Here is a 25,079-nt window from a genome sequence, read left to right on the forward strand (position 1 = left end):
AATCACTTATTTGCTGTTCTTATTGAATTTCTGTCACTGCTTTTCCTACTGTGTTACCTCTCTCCTCACCTTTCATTTAGTTTTCTGTTTATTAGGAATTTCTTAACTTTATGTTCTTTCTTGATTTTAGGCAGCTCATCAGGTTGGTGAGGATGAGATAAGCCTGTCTACACTTGGGCGTGTCTATACTATTGATTTTAATTCTATGCAGCAAATAAATGAGGATACTGGAACAGCTCGTGCCATTCAGCGAAAACCAAACCCTTTAGCCAGTACAAACACTAGTAAGTACAGCTCAGGAAACACCTGGGCTCTCTAGCTGTGGCTAACATATGCTGGGTTGTGCAGCCATTTACTTCTTAATGAATAAATTTCTTATGGCTTCTGTGGAACATCAAACTATTCTGATTTACATAACTGTAGAAAATTTCATAACAAAGCTCATACTATTGACATGTGTGCTTTTTAACATGTAAGCTCCTCCTGAGACCTCAACCTGTATCAAACTGGGAGGGAGCTGGGGGTGTTCCTGGCTTGGGATTTCTGAAACAGTTCTATTCATACAGCTCTTTTATTTAATCAAGACTCTGTGAGGGCTTCTTACTGTTATACAGAAATACATAGGAAGACTGAAGCAAAATATTAAACTCCTTGAAAGAGGAGGTTTTGTACCTTCTTACTCACTTTGACTTTTGGTTCTTGAATTTTATTTTCTCATTTGAGAGCTGTATCAGTTTTAACAAAAGAAAGTAATCATCAGAACAGAGATGCAAAGGTCTGTCCAGTGATTTGTTGTGCATTTTCTCACAGGTGGACACTCGGAATTGAAGAAGGATGATGCTCGAGCACAATTAATGAAAGAGGACCCAGAACTGGCAAAATCCTTTATCAAAACACTGTTTGGTGTTCTTTATGAAGTATATAGTTCTTCAGCTGGACCTGCTGTTAGACACAAGTGCCTTAGAGCAATTCTTAGGATAATTTATTTTGCTGATGCTGAACTTCTGAAGGATGTGCTGAAAAACCATGCTGTTTCAAGGTGGGTTCTTTAACTGCTGAAAATGAAACTAATTTTCAGCTTACAGCTCAAACTTTTGATTACTTTTTTTAAATCATCTTTTTCAGGGGAAGATGATACTTTAAAAGTCTTACTTATTTTTCAAAAGCTGAGGCTGCCAGCTCTGCAGGATTTTTTTTGCATCATAGATTTTTCAGTAGTTGCCAATGCTAGACATTCTTACTAGAAACTTAGGTGGCCTCTGGCTGTGTGTACTAGAAGTGTCAAATATTACCATTTATTGGTTTTTTGATTTCTAAAACTTACCTATGAAATTCTGAGAGCAAGATAACTTTTGAGGTAATACAATGTGAACAGTAACAGACACTAATAGCATTCAATTGGCAAGTTTCATTCATGAAACCTCTCCTACACATTACACATAAAGTTGAGGATCTGAGGATGCAACTGGAAAATAAACCAAATAGTTTTTCAGAGACAGTACTGAGTTCGAGAACACCATGTTTATAAAAGACTCTCTTTTTTATGCTATGTTAAAACTTGGTAGAAGTGATATAGGTAGGAAGAGAGCTGTTTCAGTCCTTTTATTGATAGCTGTTATAAAAGCATTGTGAAATTTGTTTACTTTCAGTCTCCAGTGCTGTGTATGCAAGATTAACTGACTTGATTTAAAAAGAAAAACTCAGCCAAAAACCCACAAAGCTAATTCTAATATATTATCTGTTTTAGTCATATTGCCTCCATGCTGTCGAGTCAAGACCTTAAGATAGTAGTTGGAGCCCTGCAGATGGCAGAGATTTTAATGCAAAAGTTACCTGACATTTTTAGTGTTTACTTCAGAAGAGAAGGTAAATAGTGGTTTCTTTCTTTTTTCTCTTCACCTCTTTATGTAGTATTTTAAAAATGTGTGTCCACTTTTCCCAAGCTGTAAAAATTGAATATTGTTCTTGAATAATAAAGGCAGACCTGTGCAAGATGTCTTCATACTACTAGGGAGGAGTTGGCCCAGACTTTGGAAGAAACAAGCTTGTGTTTTCAGAGTCTGAAGCAAGTTTGTACAGGCTTACTGCATACTAGTGAACTCACTTAGGCTGAAGAAGTCTTTGTACTAGTCTTTGCACTTGGGGTTTCTTTAGCTACTGTTCATACCGCTCTCATTTTTTATTTTTAAACTATATAGGTTAACTTTTTGAAGAAAATACTGAACTGCTTTTAAAGCTTGCTGTTGTTGGGTAGGGTGAGCAAATACTGCCATAGTCAAAGCAGAGGTTCGAGTAACACTCAGTTCTACAGTTTCAAACACGCTTGTTCGTGCCACCACATCTCTACCACCCCCTCCTCTGCCCCTACCCCAGACCAACCCACCAAACAAAGATCTCTTCTTTCTCTAAGGGGTGATGCACCAAGTGAAAAACTTGGCAGAGTCTGAGGCTTTGCTAACAAGCCCCCCAAAAGTATGCACCAATGGGTCAGGAACGCTGGGAACCACTACAACCATAAGTACTGGGACAGCCACTGTTGCCAGCAATGCAGCTGCAGATCTGGGCTCTCCCAGCTTGCAGCACAGCCGGGAGGATTCCTTGGATCTGAGCCCACAGGGGTAAGTGCACTTCCTGAAGAGTCATCTGCCTTCTGGCTTTGGTGCTTTCTTGTGGGGTTTTGGGTTTTACTCACCTTATTTTTTTAAAAAACGTCTAGGGTAACATGGGCTGCCCACATTGTCACCTGCATTTCTCTGTGGTATTTTCCTCTAAAGAACTAAATTGGAGTGGTGTTGAATTTTTTCAGTGGGTAGTTTTGATTCATTTATATTAAATGTTTAAAAGAGGAAAAAAAAGCAGTGACCCAATAGTTAGGTCATAATTGTATGAAATAATTTTCTGTTTTGGGAGACTGTCAAGAGCAACAGCTTGTAGTCTTACCTCTAACTGTTGAGGACAGTGATTCTTTCAGAGCTATGGAGCATGGTTCCTTTCTGCTGGAGACTGGAGAAAAAATAAATTGTCCTTAAGTTTTGTTGAAAGGCAATAATTTTGAACACTAGTAGAATTAAAATACAGTGTAGGAATAAATTACTAGTTTGCTCTTATTTTAAAGGTCAAATATTTGTCACTTTAAACAAGAATTGAAGTATGTGAACTTGTGAAGTGTAGTGATTGATGAGTAGAAATGCCACAAATTACTGAAGTGCTTTCTGTGCTTTTGTAGGGGAGGCATGTCAAATATCCAGTGTTGGTTGGTCTTTATTCAGTAGGGATTTGTGGATTTTTTTTCATTTTAAGTATATTCAGATAAATGGACAAATAAATGGTTACACAAATTAAAGCATGAAAATCATTTAAAAACTCTGTTTAGTGTCACTTCTGACTGTATTTGGCTGTTCATAATAGAAAGATGACAGCCAGCCAAAGTCCTTCTTACTGGATGGAGTTAGTGAATATCCTTGTTATGTGATGGAACCTGTTCTTTAATTCTCAAGGAAGTAGTTGGCAGATGCATCTTAAACTGAGGGAGGGATGTGTGCATGAGTATGTGTTTGTAGGTGGAAATAAGTAACTTTATCTTTAAATTTGGACAGACGACTGAGTGATGTTCTGAAGAGAAAAAGACTGCCAAAACGAGGGCCAAGGAGACCAAAATACTCCCCTCCAAGAGATGATGACAAAGTAGACAATCAAGGTAAATAATTCTGAACATATGATACTCTTATCTCCTTTTAAAGTAGGCTTAAAAACTGCAGAAAAAGCTAGCTGTGATGAACCTCTTGATTCTCTTAAATTTTGTCTTTACTTCCTCCAGCTAAAAGCCCTACAACTACGCAGTCTCCTAAATCATCTTTCTTGGCAAGTTTGAATCCTAAAACATGGGGAAGATTAAGCACACAGTCCAACAGTAATAATATTGAACCAGCACGAACAGCAGGAGTAAGTGGTCTTGCAAGGGCTGCTTCCAAGGATACTATTTCCAATAACAGGTACACACACACAAAAAAAATCACAGTACTTGTAACATGATGTTGACTATGATCAGGTGATTAGGTAGCACCTACAAAGAAGTTGGAGCTTAACCACAGTTAAAAAATTCTGGGAAAAGAATCAAGAAATTAAGGTAGAGAAAATAACATCTGAATAGTTTAAAGTTCCATGGTGGGGAGAAATTGGAGAGCTGAGAAAAACAATGCAAGAAGATCTGTAGAGAAAAGTACTTGATGGTGTTGGAGTGAAAGCAAAGGGTTTTCTGTGACTGCTGTTTAACATGGAGAAAATTATATTCAGGCTGTATTTACTTGTAATACTGATGTATGCAGATGCTAAGTGTGGCTAAATGCCTTTTGTGTGCTTCTTTACAGAGAAAAAATTAAGGGCTGGATCAAGGAGCAAGCCCATAAATTTGTAGAACATTATTTTAGTTCTGAAAACATGGATGGAAGCAATCCTGCACTAAATGTATTACAGAGACTTTGCACTGCAACTGAACAACTCAACCTCCAGGTTAGAAGTGGCAAACTTACTTAGAACGGGGGGCAGTCATTTCTTGCCTTGAGTTATGAGTCATTATGACTTGGAGTAATTTTTTAGAATGAGTGTGTATGCTCTGACACACACCACTTTATGATAAAAGACCTGTCCTAGCAATGTGTCATTTGCATAGCATTTCACATTCAAAAGTTCTACAGTTAAGTGTCATGGATTAACTTTATTCTTAAAGAATAATACTGGTTGTAGTAAGAACTTTGAGACTGGAGGGAGAAGGAGAGGGAAGTAGCATTTTCTTAAAATGGTAGAAGAAATACAGATTGGGGTAAATGTGGTTGCATGTCAGGAACTTCAGCCTCGCTTTTCAGACAGTTGTGGTCCTTGATAGGTGGTCCAAACACGTAACTGCTAAACCAGCACAAGCGCTGAGCTGTGTTCTGTGCTTTGATCTGAGCAATCATTAAAATATGAAACTTTCCCACCTCCTCTCTCCCACACAAATGTCATGTAAAGCATACAGCAATCTGCGTTGTTAGGGTTTTGTCAGTGGCTTTTTTTCCAAACAGAAAGCACCTCTGCTTGGAGCTTATCTTTACCTTGCATAAGACGGAAATGGGACCTTGCATTTCTCTTAAACTAGAGAAAATGTAGATGTTGCCAGTAATATCTCCCCTTGAACAGAGACATGCTTATCCTCAATTATTTGCCCTGCATTGCTGCTTGTATTGAGTTACTGTACATTCCAGGCTTTCCCTTTTCTCCCTCACCCTCGTAGAGCTGCTCCATGCAGTGAAAAGAAAGCTAGCATTTCTTAAACCTGTAATACCTGGGTAGTAAAACACTCTTCGTATTTTTCAGGTGGATGGTGGAACAGAGTGCCTTGTAGAAATCCGTAGCATTGTCTCGGAATCTGACGTCTCCTCTTTTGAAATCCAGCATAGTGGGTTTGTTAAACAACTGCTGCTCTATTTGACATCTAAAAGTGAAAAAGATGCTGTTAGCAGAGATATCAGATTGAAAAGATTTCTTCATGTATTTTTTTCTTCTCCAGTAAGTTTTCTTGTTTATTTTTTTGGCATTCTTAGTTGTCTTTCTCTCAAATTTTCTTTCTTAAAAAACCATCTGAAAGGTTTTGTATGGACCTTATCTTAAAGCTAGAATACAGACAGGATGTTTTGTTTATGTCTAACACTGCAACTTTCACATTGTTCAGTGTCTTTACAGGTAATGAACTTTTTTGATCAACCTGTAATTACAGGAAGTTCCACGCAGCAGTGGAAAAAATGCCAAAATGGCCAATTGTCTGAGTCTCAAACAACTTAAAAGTTGTTTCTGTCTTTTAAGAAGTTGATATGGAAAGAGTTTGGATAGTAATATTATCACTTATGACTAAATACTGCAAGGTCCTGGTGTTCTCTTTTTAAAGGAAGAAATTTGAAGTGGAAGAGAGGAAAGCAGATAACCATGAACAACAAACTTTTTGGAAGTTTTAGTTAAGGGTGAATGCTTAAAATCTGTTGGGCTATTCAGTTGAAACCAGGAGAGAAAAGTACATTCTTTGAAATAGGTCTTTGATAAACTTGTGTTGTTTACTCATCCTGATACTGCTGCTACTTTCAGTGACAGCAGGGATTCTTAATTTATAGTAATAGATTGTTTAGGGTGTTTTAGTTCAAGCAGGTAACTAAAGACTGGACTGTATTTCAGCTTCCTGGAGAAGAGCCCCTTGGAAGATTAGAGCCATTAGAAAACGCACCTTTGTTGGCATTAGTCCATAAAATGAACAACTGCCTCAGTCAGATGGAACAGTTTCCTGTGAAAGTACATGACTTCCCTAGTGGAAATGGAACAGGGAGCAGGTAAGGATTAATGCTCAGGTAACAGTTTTGTTGGAAGCTTTTGTTTTCTAAAACTTGTTTCAAGCAACACTAAAAGGACAAGTACAAGTAGAAGTACAATTAATAGTGGAGGTAGTGGAAACTTCTGACCCTGTTAAAGAGAGAAGCAATGACACAGTTGGGGTTTTTTTAGTCAGTGGAAGATGGAATATTTTAATAAATGTTTGCTTACCATCTTGAAACTTGTCTCACTTAAATTGGGGGTGATAGATAAAGTTTAAATCCAATCTCTAAATTTACCCTTTAAATATCCAAATGTCTTCCTTGTCCCCACATAACGAACACTGGAAAGAATTGCTTGGACGCTGATGCTTTTTAGCAGAGTAATTAAATTGCAGAGAGTGTATTTACAGTGTTCAACTTCATTATTCATCTAGGTTCTGTTCTCTAGGATGTTAGTGGATTAAGTGGTAAGTCCTGCCTGTGAATAGAGTTTAAAATAGATGTAGGCCTACCCTAGTCTTAAGATACAGAATAAATTTGGAATCCAGCTTAGTAGTTGTGTTTTAAGTAAAAAATCTGAGTGAATAAAGACCTGTTTCTACAATTTCTTTTCTATACCTCACACTATAGCACTTATCTAACATTTTAAAATTCCGTACTTTTTTTTTTGTGAAACTTGAAATCAGTGGGAATTGATGCAGTACACAGATTTCTTATTAGAAGAAATTAGTGTCTCTATACTGGCTTTTGCAAATAGTATGTGTTCTGTAATCTCAGAATGCTTCCTTATGTATATTATTTTTGCAAAAAGTGGGATAACTACCAAAATAAAAAAGCTGCTAATCATAGAAGCAAAATCCTGCTTTTCTTTTTGATAGAAAATGAAACACAAGAAGCCAGAGTGCTGTAGCATTGTTTGACTGCAGGTTTTACTGTGGATTATGTCAGTGAGGATTTTGAAGCATTAAGTTTTGGTAGTCTTTTGCTAGCACCTGGAAATAGAAGCAGCCCAAGATAAGAGGCTTGTTGTATAAAACCAGCTAGCTTGAGTATTGGTAGTTTGGTGAGGTGGAATGCATATATAAACTATTCTTAGCAAGTTAGAAAACAGAGGAGCTTTCAGGTTTTCTCTTTGGGTCCTTATTAAAAAAAAAATCTGCTTAAATGAATACTTGCATTTTCTATGCCTGTTTCTGATCCTTGTTGCACTGCACATAAGCACAGCTTTAAATCTGTGCCATCAGCTGACCGCTGAACTGCTTCAGATTTCAGTGATGGTCAGTATAGGCCATCTTGTAATCAGACCTCAGGCTGGCTTTCTCTTAATTCACAGAACCTCTCTTCCAGATTTTGTCCAACTTGGATTCGGGTGTTCTTGTGGAAGAAAACTTTTTATCCAAACCATATTAGCTTATTTGTAGAGAAATAATCTGACAAATAATACTCTGAATAAGTAAAATTGTAAATGCATGTGGAAACCTATTTTACTGCATTTTTAATGCAATTGTGGTTATTAGATTCTTTGTGTAGCAACTTTTTTCACAAATTATTTTGAGTTTTTCTCTTAACAGAGGATCCCAAGCTTTAAAATTCTTCAATACACATCAATTAAAATGCCAACTGCAAAGACATCCAGACTGTGCTAATGTGAAACAGTGGAAAGGTGGACCTGTGAAGATTGATCCTCTGGCTTTGGTACAAGCCATTGAAAGATACCTTGTAGTTAGAGGTATTTATTTATTACACAGTCACTTGCATTTTCCTTTTTGGAATAGCTCCTGCTGTCAGTGTAGAGTCTGTAAAAACCTGTGAGGATTATGCTGAAGACAAATGGAAGGTACCTGTGAAGATACCTTGCTCACGAGGGAGGAGATTAAAGCTGTAGAGAATCTTCCTTTTCAGGGACAAACCGTTTCCTGTGGTAAACAGTTCAGTCAAAATACTAACAGAAGTATTACTGCTTTACTGTCACACTGGCAGCATAGTTTGGCAGTTTTGATGCCAGGTGTTGATACTGAAATTTGTTCTAGCAGTTCTGAATCCCTCTGTTTTAACTGGTACATTTTGGAACTGTTTTAAAAGTTTTAGAAGTTATAACAGAGTATCAAAGCATTGTTACATTTTAATGAAAAAAAGCAAATGAGGATGTCTTCTCTCTTGCCTCAGGCTATGGAAGAGTTAGAGAAGATGATGAAGATAGTGATGATGATGGGTCAGATGAAGAAATAGATGAATCTTTGGTAAGCTTTTGCTCTGGGAGTACGGGGAGGGTGCAGGGAGGGTGAGGAGGGCCTCAAAGAAAAGCTATGCAACAAGTTTCCTCACTTTGTACGGTTGTTTTGTGTTTTTTGTTTTGTTTTGTCTTGTTTCTTTTTTTTTTTGTTCAGGCTGCTCAATTCTTAAATTCAGGGAATGTGAGACATAGATTGCAGTTTTACATTGGAGATCACTTGCTGCCATACAATATGACTGTGTATCAGGCAGTCAGGCAGTACAGTTTGCAAGCTGAGGAAGAGAGGGAGTCTACAGATGATGAAAGCAACCCACTGGGGAGAGCTGGGATTTGGACAAAAACGCACACCATTTGGTAAGTTGCCTACAGAAACCCAGGAATAACTTCTCCAGTGTAATAAATGTATATACATCAAGAAATTTGGAATATAGCTGTCTTTCTTCTTTTTTATCCCTTTGAAAAATGTGGAGCTTTGAATTTCCTGATGTGCTTGAGATACTTAAAACTTAGGAAGAATTCATTGCTAGCTCCTGATCTTCTTTCTAGCTCCTGAGTAAAGCTGGCGAACAAGAAATGGGAAATTTTAAATGACACCTGCTAGATGGGGAGGAACCATTCTTAGTGTTAGATAACTAACCACAAACAGTAGAGAATGTGCAGTGTGCAACTAATGGTTGACTTCATACTAATTTTCCCAGTTGATTGCTGTGAAAATGAATGTATTCTGTGGCCATACTTTGCAAGAAACATTGACATATGACTGTGCTGAACATCTTAATATTCAGCAGTCACTTTCTTTTTGACATTTAAATGTGCTGAAGAAAAAAGCAAGCAAATGAAAACCCATAAAACAACAACCAAAAAATGCCAAAACCTAACCTGCCCCTAACTCTCTAACCTCAGTCACTTTGGGGTTTTGTTTATACATTCACCTTCTCTCCTTCTGGTTCATGGAGCTGAAGGGTCCCTGTTTTGTCTCCCCTGTAAAATACTTTGCTTCAGGGGCTGGATCATATCTCAGTACAGTGTTCTTGTCTTTCTGCTCTTAACTGTCATTCAAAGAAAGTTCTAGAAATCTGAGAACTAACACCTTTAAAAGTGCTTTTGTTTCCCTGTAATTTAGCATTTCAAAACATATTTTTAACTTTTGTTTGCTTTTTAGGTACAAACCTGTGCGAGAGGATGAAGATGGTAGTAAGGACTGTGTCGGGGGTAAAAGAGGAAGAGCACAAACTGCTCCCACAAAAACCTCCCCTAGGAATTCTAAAAAACATGATGAATTGTGGCATGGTGAGTGTGGTGCCTTGCTCTATGTTAGATTTCCTATCAGTCCTCTCAGAACTTTCACAATGTTTACTGCCACTATAGTGTTTCTTTTAAAGCAGGCATAGTATAAAAATAGTAAGCATATGTATTTAGCTGTATATTAAAACTAAGATATTTACTAAGTTGTTCAACTGAACTGTTGCAGTTAAGTGAATGCCATGGTTAATACTACCTAGGCTCCTAATAATTAAATCTTAGAAAAAATTCTAATTGAATTGTTTTACCAAGATGTTGTTTTTTCCTGCTAGATGGTGTATGCCCTTCGGTGTTAAATCCACTGGAAATTTACCTCATATCTACTCCACCTGAAAATATAACATTTGAAGACCCCTCATTAGATGTTATTCTTCTTTTGAGAGTTTTACATGCTATCAGTCGATACTGGTATTACTTGTATGATGTGAGTAGAGCACTTTCTAAATCACTTTGATACTTGATTCAGGACAGAACCGTCAGTAACATTTTAGATAACTTTACCCCCTCTCCACTGCCACCAAGAAAACAGAATAATGCAAGTACTGTCATCTTCCACTTCATGGTTATCTAACTTCTGAAAACATGAAGCCTGTAAATTCTTAATTTCAGTCATCTTTTCTTTATACTGTTTTGAACACAATATCCATGCTTTGTCCTTCTTTAAGTTCAAAGACCAACGTTATTCCTGAAAAGGAGATTGGTAGTAAACATACTCAGTCCTCCTTTCATGTCTGAAACTGTGGATGAACAAAATGGCAGTGAAAGATTTTTTACTTTCCATGCTAAGCAAATTAGAAGCATTAAAAATCTTTTTTAACAAAGACTTGCTGTTTCTTTCAGCATTTCTAACTAGAAATACATTGCTTTTATTTAACACAGAATGCAGTCTGCAAGGAGATAATTCCAACCTCAGAGTTTATCAACAGTAAACTGACAGCAAAAGCAAACAGGCAGCTTCAGGATCCTTTGGTAATTATGACAGGAAACATCCCGACTTGGCTGACAGAACTTGGAAAAACATGGTATGAGTGATTTGCTGTGTAGTGTCTCTAATTCCAATTAAGTAGGAACCTTGCCTGGGCAGTACAGTTCATCATCCTTACAGGATTCTTGAAAGTGCAAAATGCAGTCACAGAAGTATTGCCAAGTTACATAGTGGCATGGATGTTTACACCTATGTTGCATAGTTTAAATCACATTCTGAGAGGTAGACTATGTGCAGAGTTTGCACCACTTCTTACAGGAATTACTGAGCAATCTGAAGGTTTTCCACTGAGATTTTGATTATTCAGGTGATATTTTTTCTCCTGTTAAACTGCTTAATAGCATTCTTACCATATCACTGTATTTATCTTCACACATTCAGTATGATACATAGGAAGACACGTTTATAAACAATACTGATATAAGAATAAAAATAATTTTTATGAAGCTATATGCATAGCACTTTGTAGTATCTTGATACAGAGTACAAGCTGTAAAGTTCTTGCACTTGAAAGAATGAGAAATTAGAGTTGACCTTCTTAGGTTTTTCAAGCATGTTAATTGCAGCAATATTGATGACTCTGGAAATACATACTCAGAGAAATTCTTTTGCTTCTAAGTTTAAAAATAGCATTTCTAACTTGCTTCATAAACGTTCCAGATAAGATGATAAGCATGAATGTATATTCTGAAACATCTGTAGCATTATTTGTTCAATAAAACTGCCTTTCCACTTAATGCCAATGGAGGACCAAACTGTTAACATACACGTCTTTGAGAATAGTGGAAGTGATAAATTAAAACAAGAAATTTCTCTGGTAGTCTTCCACAGATTATTTAAAGTATTTTTTGCAAATGGTGGAAGGTAGAATAGTGGTGCTGCTCTGGGCAGGTTCTCGTGTCTTTCTGCTGCCAAATATGGGAGCTTGAGCTTAAATCTTTGATCTGTTGGATTTATTAATTGTAGAACAGTAGTGAACAAGGAATTTTATTTTCTGATGTAAACTTTGCACAGCCAAGGCATTCAAATATTTTGAGTTACTTTCCAAGAGGAGTCAAAAGTTTCTGGAATTTTTTTGTCTCCTTCGTATATTGCATTTCTCAAAATTCCTGCTCCTAAGCATTGTAACTAAAACTAAAGCGTGCTTTGGAGGCTGCTTTCACCAGAGAGTGTAATGAATCACTCATTTTGGACATAGTTGATTTCTGTTGTGTTTTAAACCAAATGCTAGTCTGAGATGCTGCTTGGAGCACAGCTGACTAATCTAATGCTCTTCACAGCCCGTTTTTCTTTCCATTTGACACCCGCCAAATGCTGTTTTATGTGACGGCCTTTGATCGTGATCGAGCCATGCAAAGGCTGCTGGACACTAACCCAGAAATCAATCAGTCCGATTCTCAGGATAGCAGAGTGGCACCAAGGCTGGACAGAAAAAAAGTAAGTAGATCTTCTTTAAAATGGGATGAAGGATCTGTTTATTTTTCTGTTGTCTGTAAGAATATCATTGGGAGCAAGGCTTATTTGTAGAAGTTGATGTTTTGGTGGGATAGGGAAGGGGAGGTGGGTTTGTTCCTGCAGTCCCCCAGCAGAGGGCGCAGTGTCTTCTCCGTGCCGGCCGCGTGAGGGCAGGAGGGGCGCCCGACGTAATTCTGAAACTAAACTAACAGCGAACACAGAGTTTCAGACAGCATTAGTGATATTTCCACACACTGGCTTGTAGATCTGTTTTGCTTGATTCTCAGAAGAATTCAAGTAATGAGATTTAGACTCTTAATAAACAAAAATACTATCCTTGTATTTGGGGGTGGTAAATCACCATAATAAAAGTAAGCTGGGATTGTGTTAAATTTGAGGGAGCCTTGGATGTCTGTCTTGAATCTGGAAGTACATTATTTTAAAATTATATCTGCTATACATACTGTATGACCTTGAATACCTGTGGGGTAAAGCAGCAGGAGACACAAGAATCAAGTTCAAAAAGAATATAGCTGCCCACATGTAGCAATCCCTGTGCTGTTGGGGGTTTTGTTTGTGTTTTGGCATCTTTACTCTATTTTCTTCTCTACATATTAGTTTGAGGTATTTAATGTCACATGACAGTACTTTGCTGTATCGTAGTCCTATTGCCATACTCTTGGCAAGAATAGTACCTATTAATTATACTGATTGTATAGCTTTGTTTTTTCATTTTATATTGAACATATTCATTCTAAACAGTTTTCATATAGAAGCAAGAATTATTATATCAAAGCAATAGCTTACACATGGTTGAACCAAACTGTGGAACTATTGGCATGGGGTGGAAAAATGTGCATAACTGATTTTTTACCTGTTGTAACTGCCTTGGGAGGTGGAAGTTGAAGCCATAATTTCACTACATAAAACTTCTCTAATGTGTAGCGCACTGTGAACAGAGATGAGCTGTTGAAACAGGCAGAATCTGTGATGCAAGATCTAGGCAGTTCAAGAGCCATGTTGGAAATCCAGTATGAGAATGAAGTAAGTAATATCACTGCAGTCTAATTTATCCCCTTTTTACTGAAGATTAATACAAAATAGCTACAGCTTTCTTAAAATGTCTTGGTTAGACCCTTTGTCTTTCATGTTGCTGATGCTAAAGAGTTTTATTTTAATTATCCCTAATCCTTGGTTGTGATTTTTAGTTGGTAGGAGAAGCTCTTTCTGATCTAAATTTCATAATCAATTGTAGTCAGCAGAGCTCACCTTTTTTCTAACTCTTAAGCAAACAGTGTATGTTTCCTCAATATATGAGCATTAGGTGGTTAATGCTTTTACTGCACTGCTTCTTCTCTGTTATCTGGTCTTTCCAGGTTGCCTCTGTCATGTTGTGAATGTTTCTGTAGTTAGGTTCACTAGATGCTTTTTGCCATGTAGTCTTTTTTATAGCAAATAATGTATAATGTTTCTCAGACTAAGTAAAGGTTTTTATATTCAAACTGACATAATGGACTTACCTGTCTCCTTCCCCCTCCTCTCCCCTCACCCTCCATCCCCTGAAGGTTGGCACAGGCCTAGGCCCTACACTAGAGTTCTATGCACTTGTATCTCAGGAACTACAGAGAGCAGACTTGGGCCTTTGGAGGGGAGAAGAAGTGACTTTAGCCAATCCAAAAGGTAATTGCTCTACTACCTAATCTATAAATATTGATTAATACTGAATTGATTCTAAGTTGACTAGTTGACTTCAGTTATGTAAAGAGCACTTCAGTTTGTGGTCATAATATGCCTGATCATGTTGTGTGGATCTTTGTGAGTTTTGTTGGGGTTTTTGTGTGTGTTTTGTTTGGTGTGGGTGGTTTGATTTTTTTTTTTTTTTTTTGGTTTGGTTTTTTTTTAATGAGAAGCTTAGGTTAAGCTTATCTGAATGCCACTTGCATCTTGAAAGAAACTAGTAGAGTGAATACTGAACTCTTTTCCTTCTTTCTTCCTCAACAGGAAGCCAGGAAGGTACCAAGTATATTCATAACCTTCAAGGCCTTTTTGCACTTCCTTTTGGTAGAACAGCCAAGCCAGCTCACATTGCAAAAGTTAAAATGAAGTTCCGCTTTCTGGGAAAACTAATGGCCAAGGCAATCATGGACTTCAGACTGGTGAGAATGGAATAGAAAAATCTATTCTGAAGGGGTCACATAAAAATGCTAGTTCTGACTGTTGAGGGATGAAAGCATTGAGAGCTACATGGTATTTATTACTTTCAGCTCCAGAAGTAAGGGCAGTCTGAGGCGGGGCAGGGAGGTGATGAGCATGCAGTGAAGTTTTGTGGGGGAAAAGGGAAATACATGTTAAAGATCTTTACAGTGGCTTTTGAGACCATGGAGTAGAAAGGAAAAGCCATTGTCTGCTATGTGTTGCAATCTTTCCAGGCTTTCAAGAATGTTTTGGGCTCGTTACTCCAGTTGCTGATTGCTTTAATAGGCAGTCACTTGGGTTTTCTGACTGTAAATTTCTGAGGCAAAACCCACTAGGACATGGTGCTTTGGTGTGTGCCAGAACTATGAGATAATATTGTAGATCTGGTCAAGAGATGAAGTAGTAAAAATATACTTTTGGAAGACAGTTCAGTACTAAACAGTTCAGTGCTTTGCTTTCCAGGTGGATCTTCCCCTTGGACTTCCTTTCTATAAGTGGATGCTACGACAGGAAACTTCCTTGACATCGCATGACTTGTTCAGTATTGATCCAGTAGTAGCCAAATCCATATATCACCTTGAAGATATTGTAAGACAAAAGAAAAGACTTGAACAGGATAAAACTCAGGTGGGAAAATAACCCTAAGAATGGAAGAGTGCGTCTCTACTCGTTTGGATTTTATGAAATAGCAGTAATTCAGCACGTATCATAGGGCTTGAAACTGATTGTAATAGTGATAATTACTTTGTTCTCACACAGAGTAGTTTTAATGTTATTAGATCAGTGGCTAGTAATTATGAAAGTCATTTGTAAAGTCTAGCATGAGAAATTGATTATGGGATTCTTCTGTGTGATTAAACAGTCCCAGAAATGTCTAAAACTGCCAGATGTTTGCCTTTTGGTTCACTTTAAAAAGACTAACCAACTTAAGTATTGGTAGAAAAAAATCTGTCCTTGCTTCTTGAACAGTCAGAAGTTTGGCTTCTTTACTAGTTGGTTTAATCAAAATTTCATATTTCATGATATGTAGGATTTTTTTTTCGCTGAAGAGCTGTATGCAGAACTGAGGTGAACTGTCATCATGCATGAGCATACAGGTTCTTTCAGACATAGATTAATTTTTCAAGGATATCTACTCTTAGCTGAAAATACCACAGTTCACTCTGGCACTAGTGGTAAAAGGTCTTTGGCACACATTTTTTCTAGTGTCCAATGTTAATAGATGGCAGGAAGTAATAACCTAATTTATATTCTTAGTACATCTGTCTGGTTTGTTACTAGTGAAAGTATTGCAAGTTTGTGGGTCTTTGTTCCTCTTTGCCTCATTGTCTCTCTCTCTCCTTGGTCATGGCTTTTAATTTCCCAAGAATTTGAAAAACCGGAAACCTGGTGGATGAAAGCTGAAAAATGTCAGTGTGCATGCCAAATATGAATGCCATTAACTGTTCTGAGGAAAAAACAGCCTCTGAGCTGTGGCATATTTCACATTTCTTTTTCTTGCAGTAGTATTTTTCTAGCTAGTTTGTCTTTTGGCATGTTAAGTAATTCTAAAACTGCTAGAACAAAGTGTACTCCTGTGATCTTTCCAGTTTATCCATTAAGCTTGTTTATCTGGTTTCTCTTGGTTTACTGTTACATATGAAAACTCCAGAAGGGGAGAGCTGCAACAGTTTTAATGGTCATGCTCTACAGAAATGTCTGACTAGTCAAAGCTGCTTTAGAAGTCATAACTTTTGGATAAGTTTATTTGAATTAATTGTTCTCATTGGTTTTCACTTCCAATTTTTTAGACCAAAGAAAGTCTACAGTATGCATTGGAGGCTCTGACTATGAATGGCTGCTCAGTGGAAGATCTAGGGCTGGACTTCACACTCCCTGGGTTTCCCAACATAGAGCTGAAAAAGGGGGGAAAAGATACACCGGTCACCATCCACAATTTAGAGGAGTATCTCAGAGTATGTAAAAGCAAACCTATGACTAAAATTATCTTTTTTTCTTGCTCCCAGGTAGTTTGTTTCTATATATATTCAAGTTCATTCTCATAAACTAGGCATGACAGTAATTTTCCTACTTATGACTTTTCTATACTAGTTTATTATTACACTAAGACTGTTAGAACCTAATTGCACCTGACTTGAAAATTGTGTAGTACAAGAAGTCTGGTTTATATGTAATGAAGTCATCAGAAGTTTGGCTTTTTGGAGAAAAAGTATTTTAAATGGATTCATTGTAAGTGGTTATGATAAGGAATTTTTTAGGAATAGTGATTGAGCAAGTTATTTAGCAGTAGTGATCTAGCATCCAGTGGCCTTTGAACTGCTGCAATAGTAGTGTAATTTTTTGGGTCTTACAAAAACATCAGCAGTTGTGAGTCAAAAATAAAGCATTAGATTTTGTCCAAAAAGCCAAAACGAAACCAAGAGAAATCCCAAGGAAATCTGAACCAGTAAACCAAAGAACCCCAAAAACATGTGAAAAAGCCCTAAACCCTTAAAAGAATAAATAAGGAAAAGATAACAAAATATTGCCGGAATAAATTGACAGTACACCTGTGTATTGATTCATTCCATGGCAAAATGGACATAAAAAGCAGAAGGTTGGTATTGCTGAACAAAGGTGGGAAGCTGTTTCTGTTGAGGGAAGTGATAAAGGGAATTGGTTAGAAACAGCCTGGAAAAGAGATGAGGAAAGCCAAGAAGAATGCAATATTATCACAGAAGTTGTGAGTGGGATGGAGGGGAGGATCACTGTACTCCAGTTGCTAAACAATGCGTTTCCTGACAGGTTAGGGTACTGCCAGTTTCACTCTGAGGACTGTTAAGTTCTGAAGCACTGATAAGAAACACATCTGATGTTTTGGTAGAAACAATTCAATAAGGGTCATGTAAATTCCTGCCTACCAGCTGAGAAATTTTGCGACGCTGTTCAGTAATCCTTACAAGTGAATATTGAGCAGTCTGTTTACCTTATTGTTCCATACTGTTACCCATCCGCTTCTCATGTGGTTATTTGTTAAAAGTAAATTCTCCTAGTCAAGAATCACAGATTTAAATATATTTGGATTTGAAGCTCTTTGCAGACCTAACAGAGGAGCAATACAAACTTCCACAGTTTATTAGAAACAGAATTTGCAGTCTCCATTTACTGAGTAATGTTACATTCAGGCATTCTAGACTGATTTCCATAGTTTGCCGTCTTTTTTTTCCTTCCTTAAGTAACTTGTATCAGATATCTGATACCCTGAGAAAGGCTTACACATGGCTCAGATATCCTGTAGTTGTCCTGCTGCAGGCGTCTGTCTTTGTAAAGGAAAAGGAGATTACAACAGAAAACTGTCTCCTCCTGCTAAAAACTTCTGTAACTTTTGTTTTCTTAAAGGATTTATGGCTTTATAGACTTGATGTGAAAGAAATAGAAAATATTTCAGAGGGAAAATTAGTGTGCTCTCCATCACAAGTATGATTAATTGCATTTTAGAAACAATATATTTAATTGCTTACCTGGCCTGTATGGCATCCTGTGAGTCAGCTGCCCTGCTCTTGAACATGTCATTTTCATTAAAATCTTGTGTGAGGATTAACATGAAAAGTAGTTTTTAAAGCTGGAATATCCTAATGTTGCTTTTCATGCCTCTTCTACCATCATGTCACTCTTCCCTCTACCTCCCTGTTTTCCCCCCAAGCACAGTTCCCCCAGGAGCTGCCTTTATCAGAAAGTAGAACTGCTTCAATTACCAGTATAGTGAAAGACTTTATTATCTATCTTTTTTTTTTGCCTTTTTTTTCCTCTTCTCCCCTGTATTATAAAGAGGCCACCTTGCTTGTTCTAAATTTGTGAACAAAAGGTTTCAGTAGTGTAGATTTTTGTCTAGCAATTTGATCTTCTCTTTCAATCTGCAAGAATACAGTGCTGCTTAATTATGCCACACACTCTTGATCATAAAAACTAATCACAGTTGTAGGTAAGCAGCTCTGCTGTTAGAATAGCCACAGACTGTTCTGTGTTGTAGAAGAGTTTTTTGTGCTGCTGGTGCTTGCTTGCTTTCTCTTCAGTATTAAAACTGGTTTGTGGAAGTAGTGCAGTGTATCTCACATGAAATTCAATGCCTGACTCTTCTATTGGAAAACTTATCAGCAGATCCTAATGAGCTTTTGTACCTTGAGAGCTTTCTGGAAGCAGTAACTCTTCAGTTACTGGGATAGGGTGACATCTTGCTTCAGGACTCCAGCAGGATCTATGAACTCTTTAATCCTGTTCAGATGCATCCATAGATGACTTTAATCAGCACCACAGGCCAGAGCTTTTAACACACTTCAAACTAGTAGTTCTGTGTTGACAGCACATCTTTTATGACTAGTCCTTGTTTCCTGCTGGGGTTGAGGATATCCAGGGCAAGTGTAATCAGCAATAGCTCTGACTGACAAAAGAATCTGAACTTGGCCTCCTGCAATCTGCTCTGTAAAATACCTTAATTTTGTGGAGAAATAATGGCTGCAGGAGATTTATTTAAAAGAACTCTGGTCTCATTTGTGCCATATGACCTTCCTTCTTCCCACTGATTGTTGTTTCAATATGTGCTGTCCACTTTGGAAGTTACTTTAATGTTGAGGGGGTAACTACAGATATAAAACCAAAACAAAACAGAAAAATTATGCTCAAAAGTGTTACTGTCTTTTGCATTATGATTCTTAACCATATTCCAGTAACTTGAAGTTACTGCTTTTGTTCCTATGTATTCTTATAGTAAGAATAAGCTACTTAATATATCAAACAGGCTAGAGTTGCTTTTTTAAAACTTAATATTAGAATAGGGACACATATATTTCCATGGGGGAAATTAAGATAATACTGCCAAATGATACCCTAAGGATTTCTGCTTCAGGTGCTGCATTTTAAGAGGTGTAGAGAGAGAGCACCTAGGTAAGGCTTCTAAAGATAACAAACGTTCAGATTTAATTTAAATTATTCTGTTAAATAGGTTCAGTTTAACCAGCTATTCTGAGTTCTGTTTGTTTTGTTAAAAACAAAGGCAAGTAAGTTGTTTAAATTCTAAAGTTCATGTTAAATTCAAAAGTTCATGTTAAGGGTCATGTGAATGATGAATTAAGGCAGAATGAGGCAATGCTGTAGAGCAGCTCCATGAATCAATGTGCACCCTGTGGGAACTCCAGTGAGCATATGGCTGGGCTGCTGGAGTTTGGCTTCTGCCCTTGTACTTCTTGGTACAGTAGTGATCACTACATGCTTGCTTTGTTCAAATGGCTTTTTTCATTTTTGGTTTTTTCTTTCCCTGCAGTTGGTTATATTCTGGGCACTAAATGAAGGTGTTGCCAGACAGTTCGACTCCTTCAGAGATGGATTTGAGTCGGTGTTCCCCCTTAGTCATCTTCAGTACTTCTATCCTGAGGAGGTTGGTGAAAGTGTTTTTGCTGCTGCTTTTATAATCTTTATCTGCATGTATGGGCAGTCTTAACCAGGGTGCAGGGCATTTGTGACAGTCTGACCTTGCATTTCTGAGTAAAACTGAGTGTCCCTGAAATTCCACACTTAACTCTTAAAGATTTCTCTATTCAGTAGTTACTTATTTAATGCTTTTATTATGAACAGCTCCATGTTCTTTAAAATGTGTGTATCCAGCTTTTCTGAGAAGTGCTTTAATTTATGTATCATACTTCATTTCTCTATGCAATGTGGGTACACTAATTCCTTGTATTGCAGTACCTCTGAATAGCTGTAGATAGTTATGGACACTACCTGGATCTTCTGTTAGAGCAATAAAACAAATAGTCAGCTCCTCAGCAGTAAGAAGAGATTCAGATGAAGGGGTAAAGAGTAAGGATAGTTGGTCTTGCTTTAGTTTCACCACCAACATATCAATTTCCTTGTAAAATTCTCAACACTCTTAAGTGGACTGAATTGAATTACAATTATGGTTCTCTGGATGAGAAGAGAGAATGTTTTATTCTTCTTTGAGGGAGTCTGTTTGAAGGCTGTACTTCAAGGGGTTTTTTTACCTTTACAAACTCAGACCTCTGACTTTAAGAACAAACATTAAAGCACACTTTGAAACAATGTGTTAGCCAAGCCTTTGTGGTACTCCTGTGTTCCTGGTGCTTTGCAAGGCAAAGTGGAACATTTAGTCCTTGTTGTTTAATTTTATAGTTGGAGCAGCTCTTGTGTGGCAGCAAGACAGACACTTGGGATGCAAAGACTTTAATGGAATGTTGCAGGCCTGATCACGGTTATACGCACGACAGGTAATATGTTGGTCTTGTTAAACAAAAAATTCAAACCAGGAGAAAATACTTTCTTGAAATAATGTTCATACATTGTTATTCAAGCTAAAGGAATGACATGGCATAGATTTGAAAATGTTCATACTGTTCTGAATATGAATCTGATGCAATTATTTTAATTATAAACAAAATAATATTTTCTTGGTTCTTTTCCCTCCTCAGTCGAGCAGTGAAGTATCTCTTTGAAATTCTCAGTAGTTTTGATAGTGAGCAGCAAAGACTGTTTCTTCAGTTTGTGACAGGCAGCCCCAGACTGCCTGTAGGAGGTAGGTTTTCCTTATTGCATATTGCTGTGCATGAAATCACTGTTATTGATGTATTTCTGAATAAGATGTTTACTTCAGTATAGGAAGAAATTCCTTAACTTAGATATTTAAGAGGTTCATACTGGTTTCCCATTTCTAATTTCAGAAGTGGCTGGGCAGTCAAGTATAATTCTCATAACCTTTGTGTTCGTTTCATGACATTTCCTACAGTGGACTGTCCAGGTTTAAATTGTTGCCAGAAAATCTGTCAGAGGGCAAAAGAGCTCAAAATTTAAATAAAACTGAAGGCTCTCAGTACTGTATTTTTTGGCTAGAGGTGCATTAAGTTGTGGCAACAATATGATACATTGTAACCTGAAAATAATAGTCTCCATTCTAGAAAGGAGACAATACTTAGGATAGTATTAATCTTATTTAATTTCTCCCCCTTTTGAATTTCAGCATTTAGGTAAGAGACAGTGCAGTTAAACAGAGAAATTTACTGTCTTTGCTAGGGACTGTTGTAGAATACACATTTTACTGTATTCTCAGCTGAGTGCTTTGCAGGTCAAAAAACAATTCATGCATCTGTTCCACTATTTACATTCTTTGGGATTTGAGGGAAAGACTTGATTATTGAGTGTTAGGAGTATAGAAATGATAGCTGAAGTAAGAATAATCAGGTGCTAGAGTCATAGATGATTCCTGTTAAAAATGTGCATGAAGCCAACAAACTTAAAAGTATTGGTTGGAATAGAATTTTTACACATACAGAACACAATTAAAAGGAGATCCATGCAGCTTATTCCTGTATTTTAAATTAATGTTGTAAGATGAATCTGCAGGCAGGATTTGAGGTATTTTTAGCTTGTTGTGCAGCTTTATAAAGCCGTATTCTGAATTTCTGAAGGTGTCCAGGAGGTCAGCTGTGCGATGTGTGCTTATGTCACTGGGCATGTCTGCAGTCAGGTGTGGGTGTTCAGGAGCAGCAGCCTTATTCTGAGTGTCTCTTCTCATTACTAGGTTTTCGGAGTTTGAATCCTCCCCTGACGATTGTACGGAAGACATTTGAGTCCACAGAGAATCCTGATGATTTCTTACCCTCAGTAATGACTTGTGTGAACTATCTCAAATTGCCGGACTATTCAACCATTGAGATAATGCGTGAAAAACTCTTGATAGCTGCAAGAGAAGGGCAGCAGTCATTCCATCTTTCCTGATCACAATGAAAAATGCAATGTCTGCCTGTTACAGCAAAAGAGAAACTCATGATTCTTTTCTAAATATATCACCTGAGTCAAGGAAACGTGTTACGCCTTCTTGTTGTAGAAAAACGGCTTGCAGATTATAAGCAAAGACACTTGGTTGATATTCATTAAAAGCCCCTATGGACTTAAAGTGATCAGGCCCTAAAAGTTGTTGTGACAAGGTTTCTTTAGCAAGTTCTTGTTTAAATTATCATTTATTTGATGAGTGAAGTTTTTAACTTGCTTTGCTGTGTGAAATTTAAAAAGGGATGTTTTTCCAGGCTGGAACAATAAATGTCGCTGTGCAGTTTAATACTGGGCTGTGTGTATCCATCTAGCTAAGTCTGAAGTTTTTCCTCCAAAGACAACTTTTGTACATAAGTACAGAAATTAAAATACACCATGTATTTGACAAATCTAGTTTAGTAGACTAGTTCTGTGTACCCTCACCTGCCTCTAATTTTACCCATCCTCATGTATTGTCTGATGTGCAATTCACTTGGTTCTTTTTGTGTGCAACATTCAACAATTGTTATGTTTTGGTTAGCATGGGCATTTAACTGCTCCATGCCTCTTTCTCTGATTAAGATAATTTAAATTTTACTGAAATCAAATATATATTGTCAATATAATTCAGCCTTTGTAACTAGGTAGAACCTTTCTTATAGCATAGTTTTACTGTAGTGGTAGGATATAATGGCGACAGTCGTTACCAGAGTGCTCCAGAGCTGTTTACACAGTGATTCAGGCAGCAAAAGCCTCCTGGGGGAGGCCAGGAAGAATTATTTCTTTCATGTAATTGAAGTCCAACAGCTTGGGCTGGCCAGCGTGTATTGTGGTAAGGCCCAGAGCATTTCGAATTGATGTAAAGTTTTTTAAAAGACAAATTAGTCGTTCCATTCCCTGTTTGAGTAAACAGTTTTCCTGTTCTTGATCTAAGTTCCTGGCTAATTTTGTAGGTTTTTTTTTCTTTTTTTCTTTCCCCCCAGTGCTAGCTTGGAGCAAGCAGTTCAGCCTTTGTCTTTTGACACAGATAAAGCACCTGTAAGCAATGCTCTGTCCAACTGTTTTATGTGCTGATTTCTCAAATCTGCAATAATTTACTTCATCAGGTTAATGTTTTTACCTGAATATAAATAAAAAAGTTTGCTTCACCTTTTTGTTCATAGTTTTGTACTGTATGCCTAAAGTTCAATTGTGTAAATTACTGTAATGCAAGTAAATCATCCTAAATCTACTTGGCTAACAACCTGCAACTTGTGGATGATTTACTACTAAAACAAGACCTTTTAAGACCTCCAACTTTGAGGGAAATTTTTTCCTTTCTATGCGTTCAAAAAACGGGCAATTACAAATATTCCTGAGATGTACCTGCTACATAGGTAATCTTTATGAAAATATGATAGTTAATTACTTTTATTCAACTTTGAGAAATCAAAATTCCTTTCAGTGCTTAGAAATTGTTAAATTCTGGCTAATCAGGGTAGTTATTTCCCCTAAACTAACAAGTTTTCTTTTATCCAGCTGAAGAACTCGTGCTTCCAGAACATGTAACGGACATTCTTCTGGTGAACATTCACAGAATTACCTGTGCTTGCTCAGACCAGTGCCACTGAAATGTAATACAGACCTGTCATGAGCATGAGTAGAATGTGAAATCCTTGCACAAAGAACCTGATAACTGAACAGTTTTTATTACCGTATTAAACCCGACCGAAGGCGCTTCACCCTGTACATACAATAATGGTAGCGCGCAGTGCGGCATAGTTTGCATCCAACTTCAAGGCAGTGTTTAAACTATGGACTGGTGTTTAAATTGTTCTGATAACTTGATCAAACTGAGCACAAACAAGTGTTTATAGTGTGTGGATAGCAATTTGTTCATTTTTTTAAGGTTCTATATTTTAAAAAAACTGACTTGTGTAAAAAAAAAAGAAAAAAGCTAATATTTTGTATTAAAATATCATGTGTATTGATACTTTTTTTACCCATGTTGTCTCCCTCTAGAATCTGGCTTTCATTGACTTGGAAATTTTGAGGAGCTTTCAGATTTGATAGTGTAACTGTTTGTGTAACTGTTTCAATGGGAAAATAAGTTGGTGCCTGTTTAAAAAGGAAGGAAAAAACAAGTACCTGTGTTGATGTGTTCTGGCTATCAGTTTGAGCACAGACTAAGGTTTTAGTTTGCCTGAAAAGTGAATGAAACCCTTTTGGGTGACACTTCTTTTTTCCTACCAAGGGTAGCTTTTAGCATATTAGAAGAGCAGTCTGGCTTATAAGGTAAAGATAGTAAATTACAAGAATAAATTGAAAAGTCACATTTTGCATGACTGCAGTACTGTCCTGCAAAAAAATATATATATCTAAAAGTTGTTCAGAATGAGCGGAGGGGGTGGTGCAAGGTCTTAAGGATTTCTCCTTTTCAGGAATTTTGGATTAAGGGAAAAGCTCACTAAAATCAATCCATGGGTATATGTGGTCATTGTAGTACTGCACTGCTTTGTATACCTTTATAAGGTATAATAAAAGGTGCAATCAGAAGTCTTATCTTTGAAAATGGATGCTTTTTTCAGCATGGTAAGTTCAACTGTTTTTAGGTAACATGACCAGTTACTGTTTTGGATGAGTTTCATGTCCTTCTGTGTTAACAAGAGCAGCAAAAAAATAATTAATGGATGAAAGGGCCATACAGGCACTGATAGCTCCTACTGAACTTGTGCAATACTTTTTTTGTTGTTGTTGTTAGATGTTGGCTTTTTAACAAAATACCTGGTTAGGGAACACT

The 25,079-nt window shown here is 37.2% G+C and overlaps 1 protein-coding gene across 7 annotated transcripts in view; it reads left to right on the forward strand.

The window, feature by feature from the left end:
• The window catches only part of TRIP12 (thyroid hormone receptor interactor 12), a 78,808-nt gene extending 54,536 nt beyond the window's left edge, over positions 1-24,272 (forward strand). For 5 of the 7 annotated variants that reach the window (XM_030954715.1, XM_030954714.1, XM_030954718.1 and 2 more), the window contains 25 exons: positions 131-284; positions 811-1,039; positions 1,748-1,866; positions 2,411-2,618; positions 3,597-3,697; positions 3,818-3,992; positions 4,368-4,509; positions 5,353-5,544; positions 6,202-6,353; positions 7,892-8,064; positions 8,502-8,575; positions 8,723-8,922; positions 9,731-9,858; positions 10,143-10,294; positions 10,750-10,892; positions 12,136-12,292; positions 13,256-13,354; positions 13,876-13,990; positions 14,312-14,466; positions 14,969-15,133; positions 16,297-16,461; positions 19,803-19,916; positions 20,669-20,763; positions 20,965-21,068; positions 22,071-24,272. In XM_030954715.1, the coding sequence (XP_030810575.1) occupies positions 131-284; positions 811-1,039; positions 1,748-1,866; positions 2,411-2,618; positions 3,597-3,697; positions 3,818-3,992; positions 4,368-4,509; positions 5,353-5,544; positions 6,202-6,353; positions 7,892-8,064; positions 8,502-8,575; positions 8,723-8,922; positions 9,731-9,858; positions 10,143-10,294; positions 10,750-10,892; positions 12,136-12,292; positions 13,256-13,354; positions 13,876-13,990; positions 14,312-14,466; positions 14,969-15,133; positions 16,297-16,461; positions 19,803-19,916; positions 20,669-20,763; positions 20,965-21,068; positions 22,071-22,267 (3,708 nt within the window). In that variant the 3' untranslated portion in view covers positions 22,268-24,272. The remainder of the gene's footprint in view (positions 1-130; positions 285-810; positions 1,040-1,747; positions 1,867-2,410; positions 2,619-3,596; positions 3,698-3,817; positions 3,993-4,367; positions 4,510-5,352; positions 5,545-6,201; positions 6,354-7,891; positions 8,065-8,501; positions 8,576-8,722; positions 8,923-9,730; positions 9,859-10,142; positions 10,295-10,749; positions 10,893-12,135; positions 12,293-13,255; positions 13,355-13,875; positions 13,991-14,311; positions 14,467-14,968; positions 15,134-16,296; positions 16,462-19,802; positions 19,917-20,668; positions 20,764-20,964; positions 21,069-22,070) is intronic. The other 2 variants (XM_030954717.1, XM_030954720.1) reach the window with 1 other exon arrangement.
• Positions 24,273-25,079: the final 807 nt, after the last annotated feature.

Source organism: Camarhynchus parvulus, chromosome 9 (genome assembly GCF_901933205.1).
Source record: "Camarhynchus parvulus chromosome 9, STF_HiC, whole genome shotgun sequence".
In the NCBI taxonomy this organism is placed as follows: domain Eukaryota; kingdom Metazoa; phylum Chordata; class Aves; order Passeriformes; family Thraupidae; genus Camarhynchus; species Camarhynchus parvulus.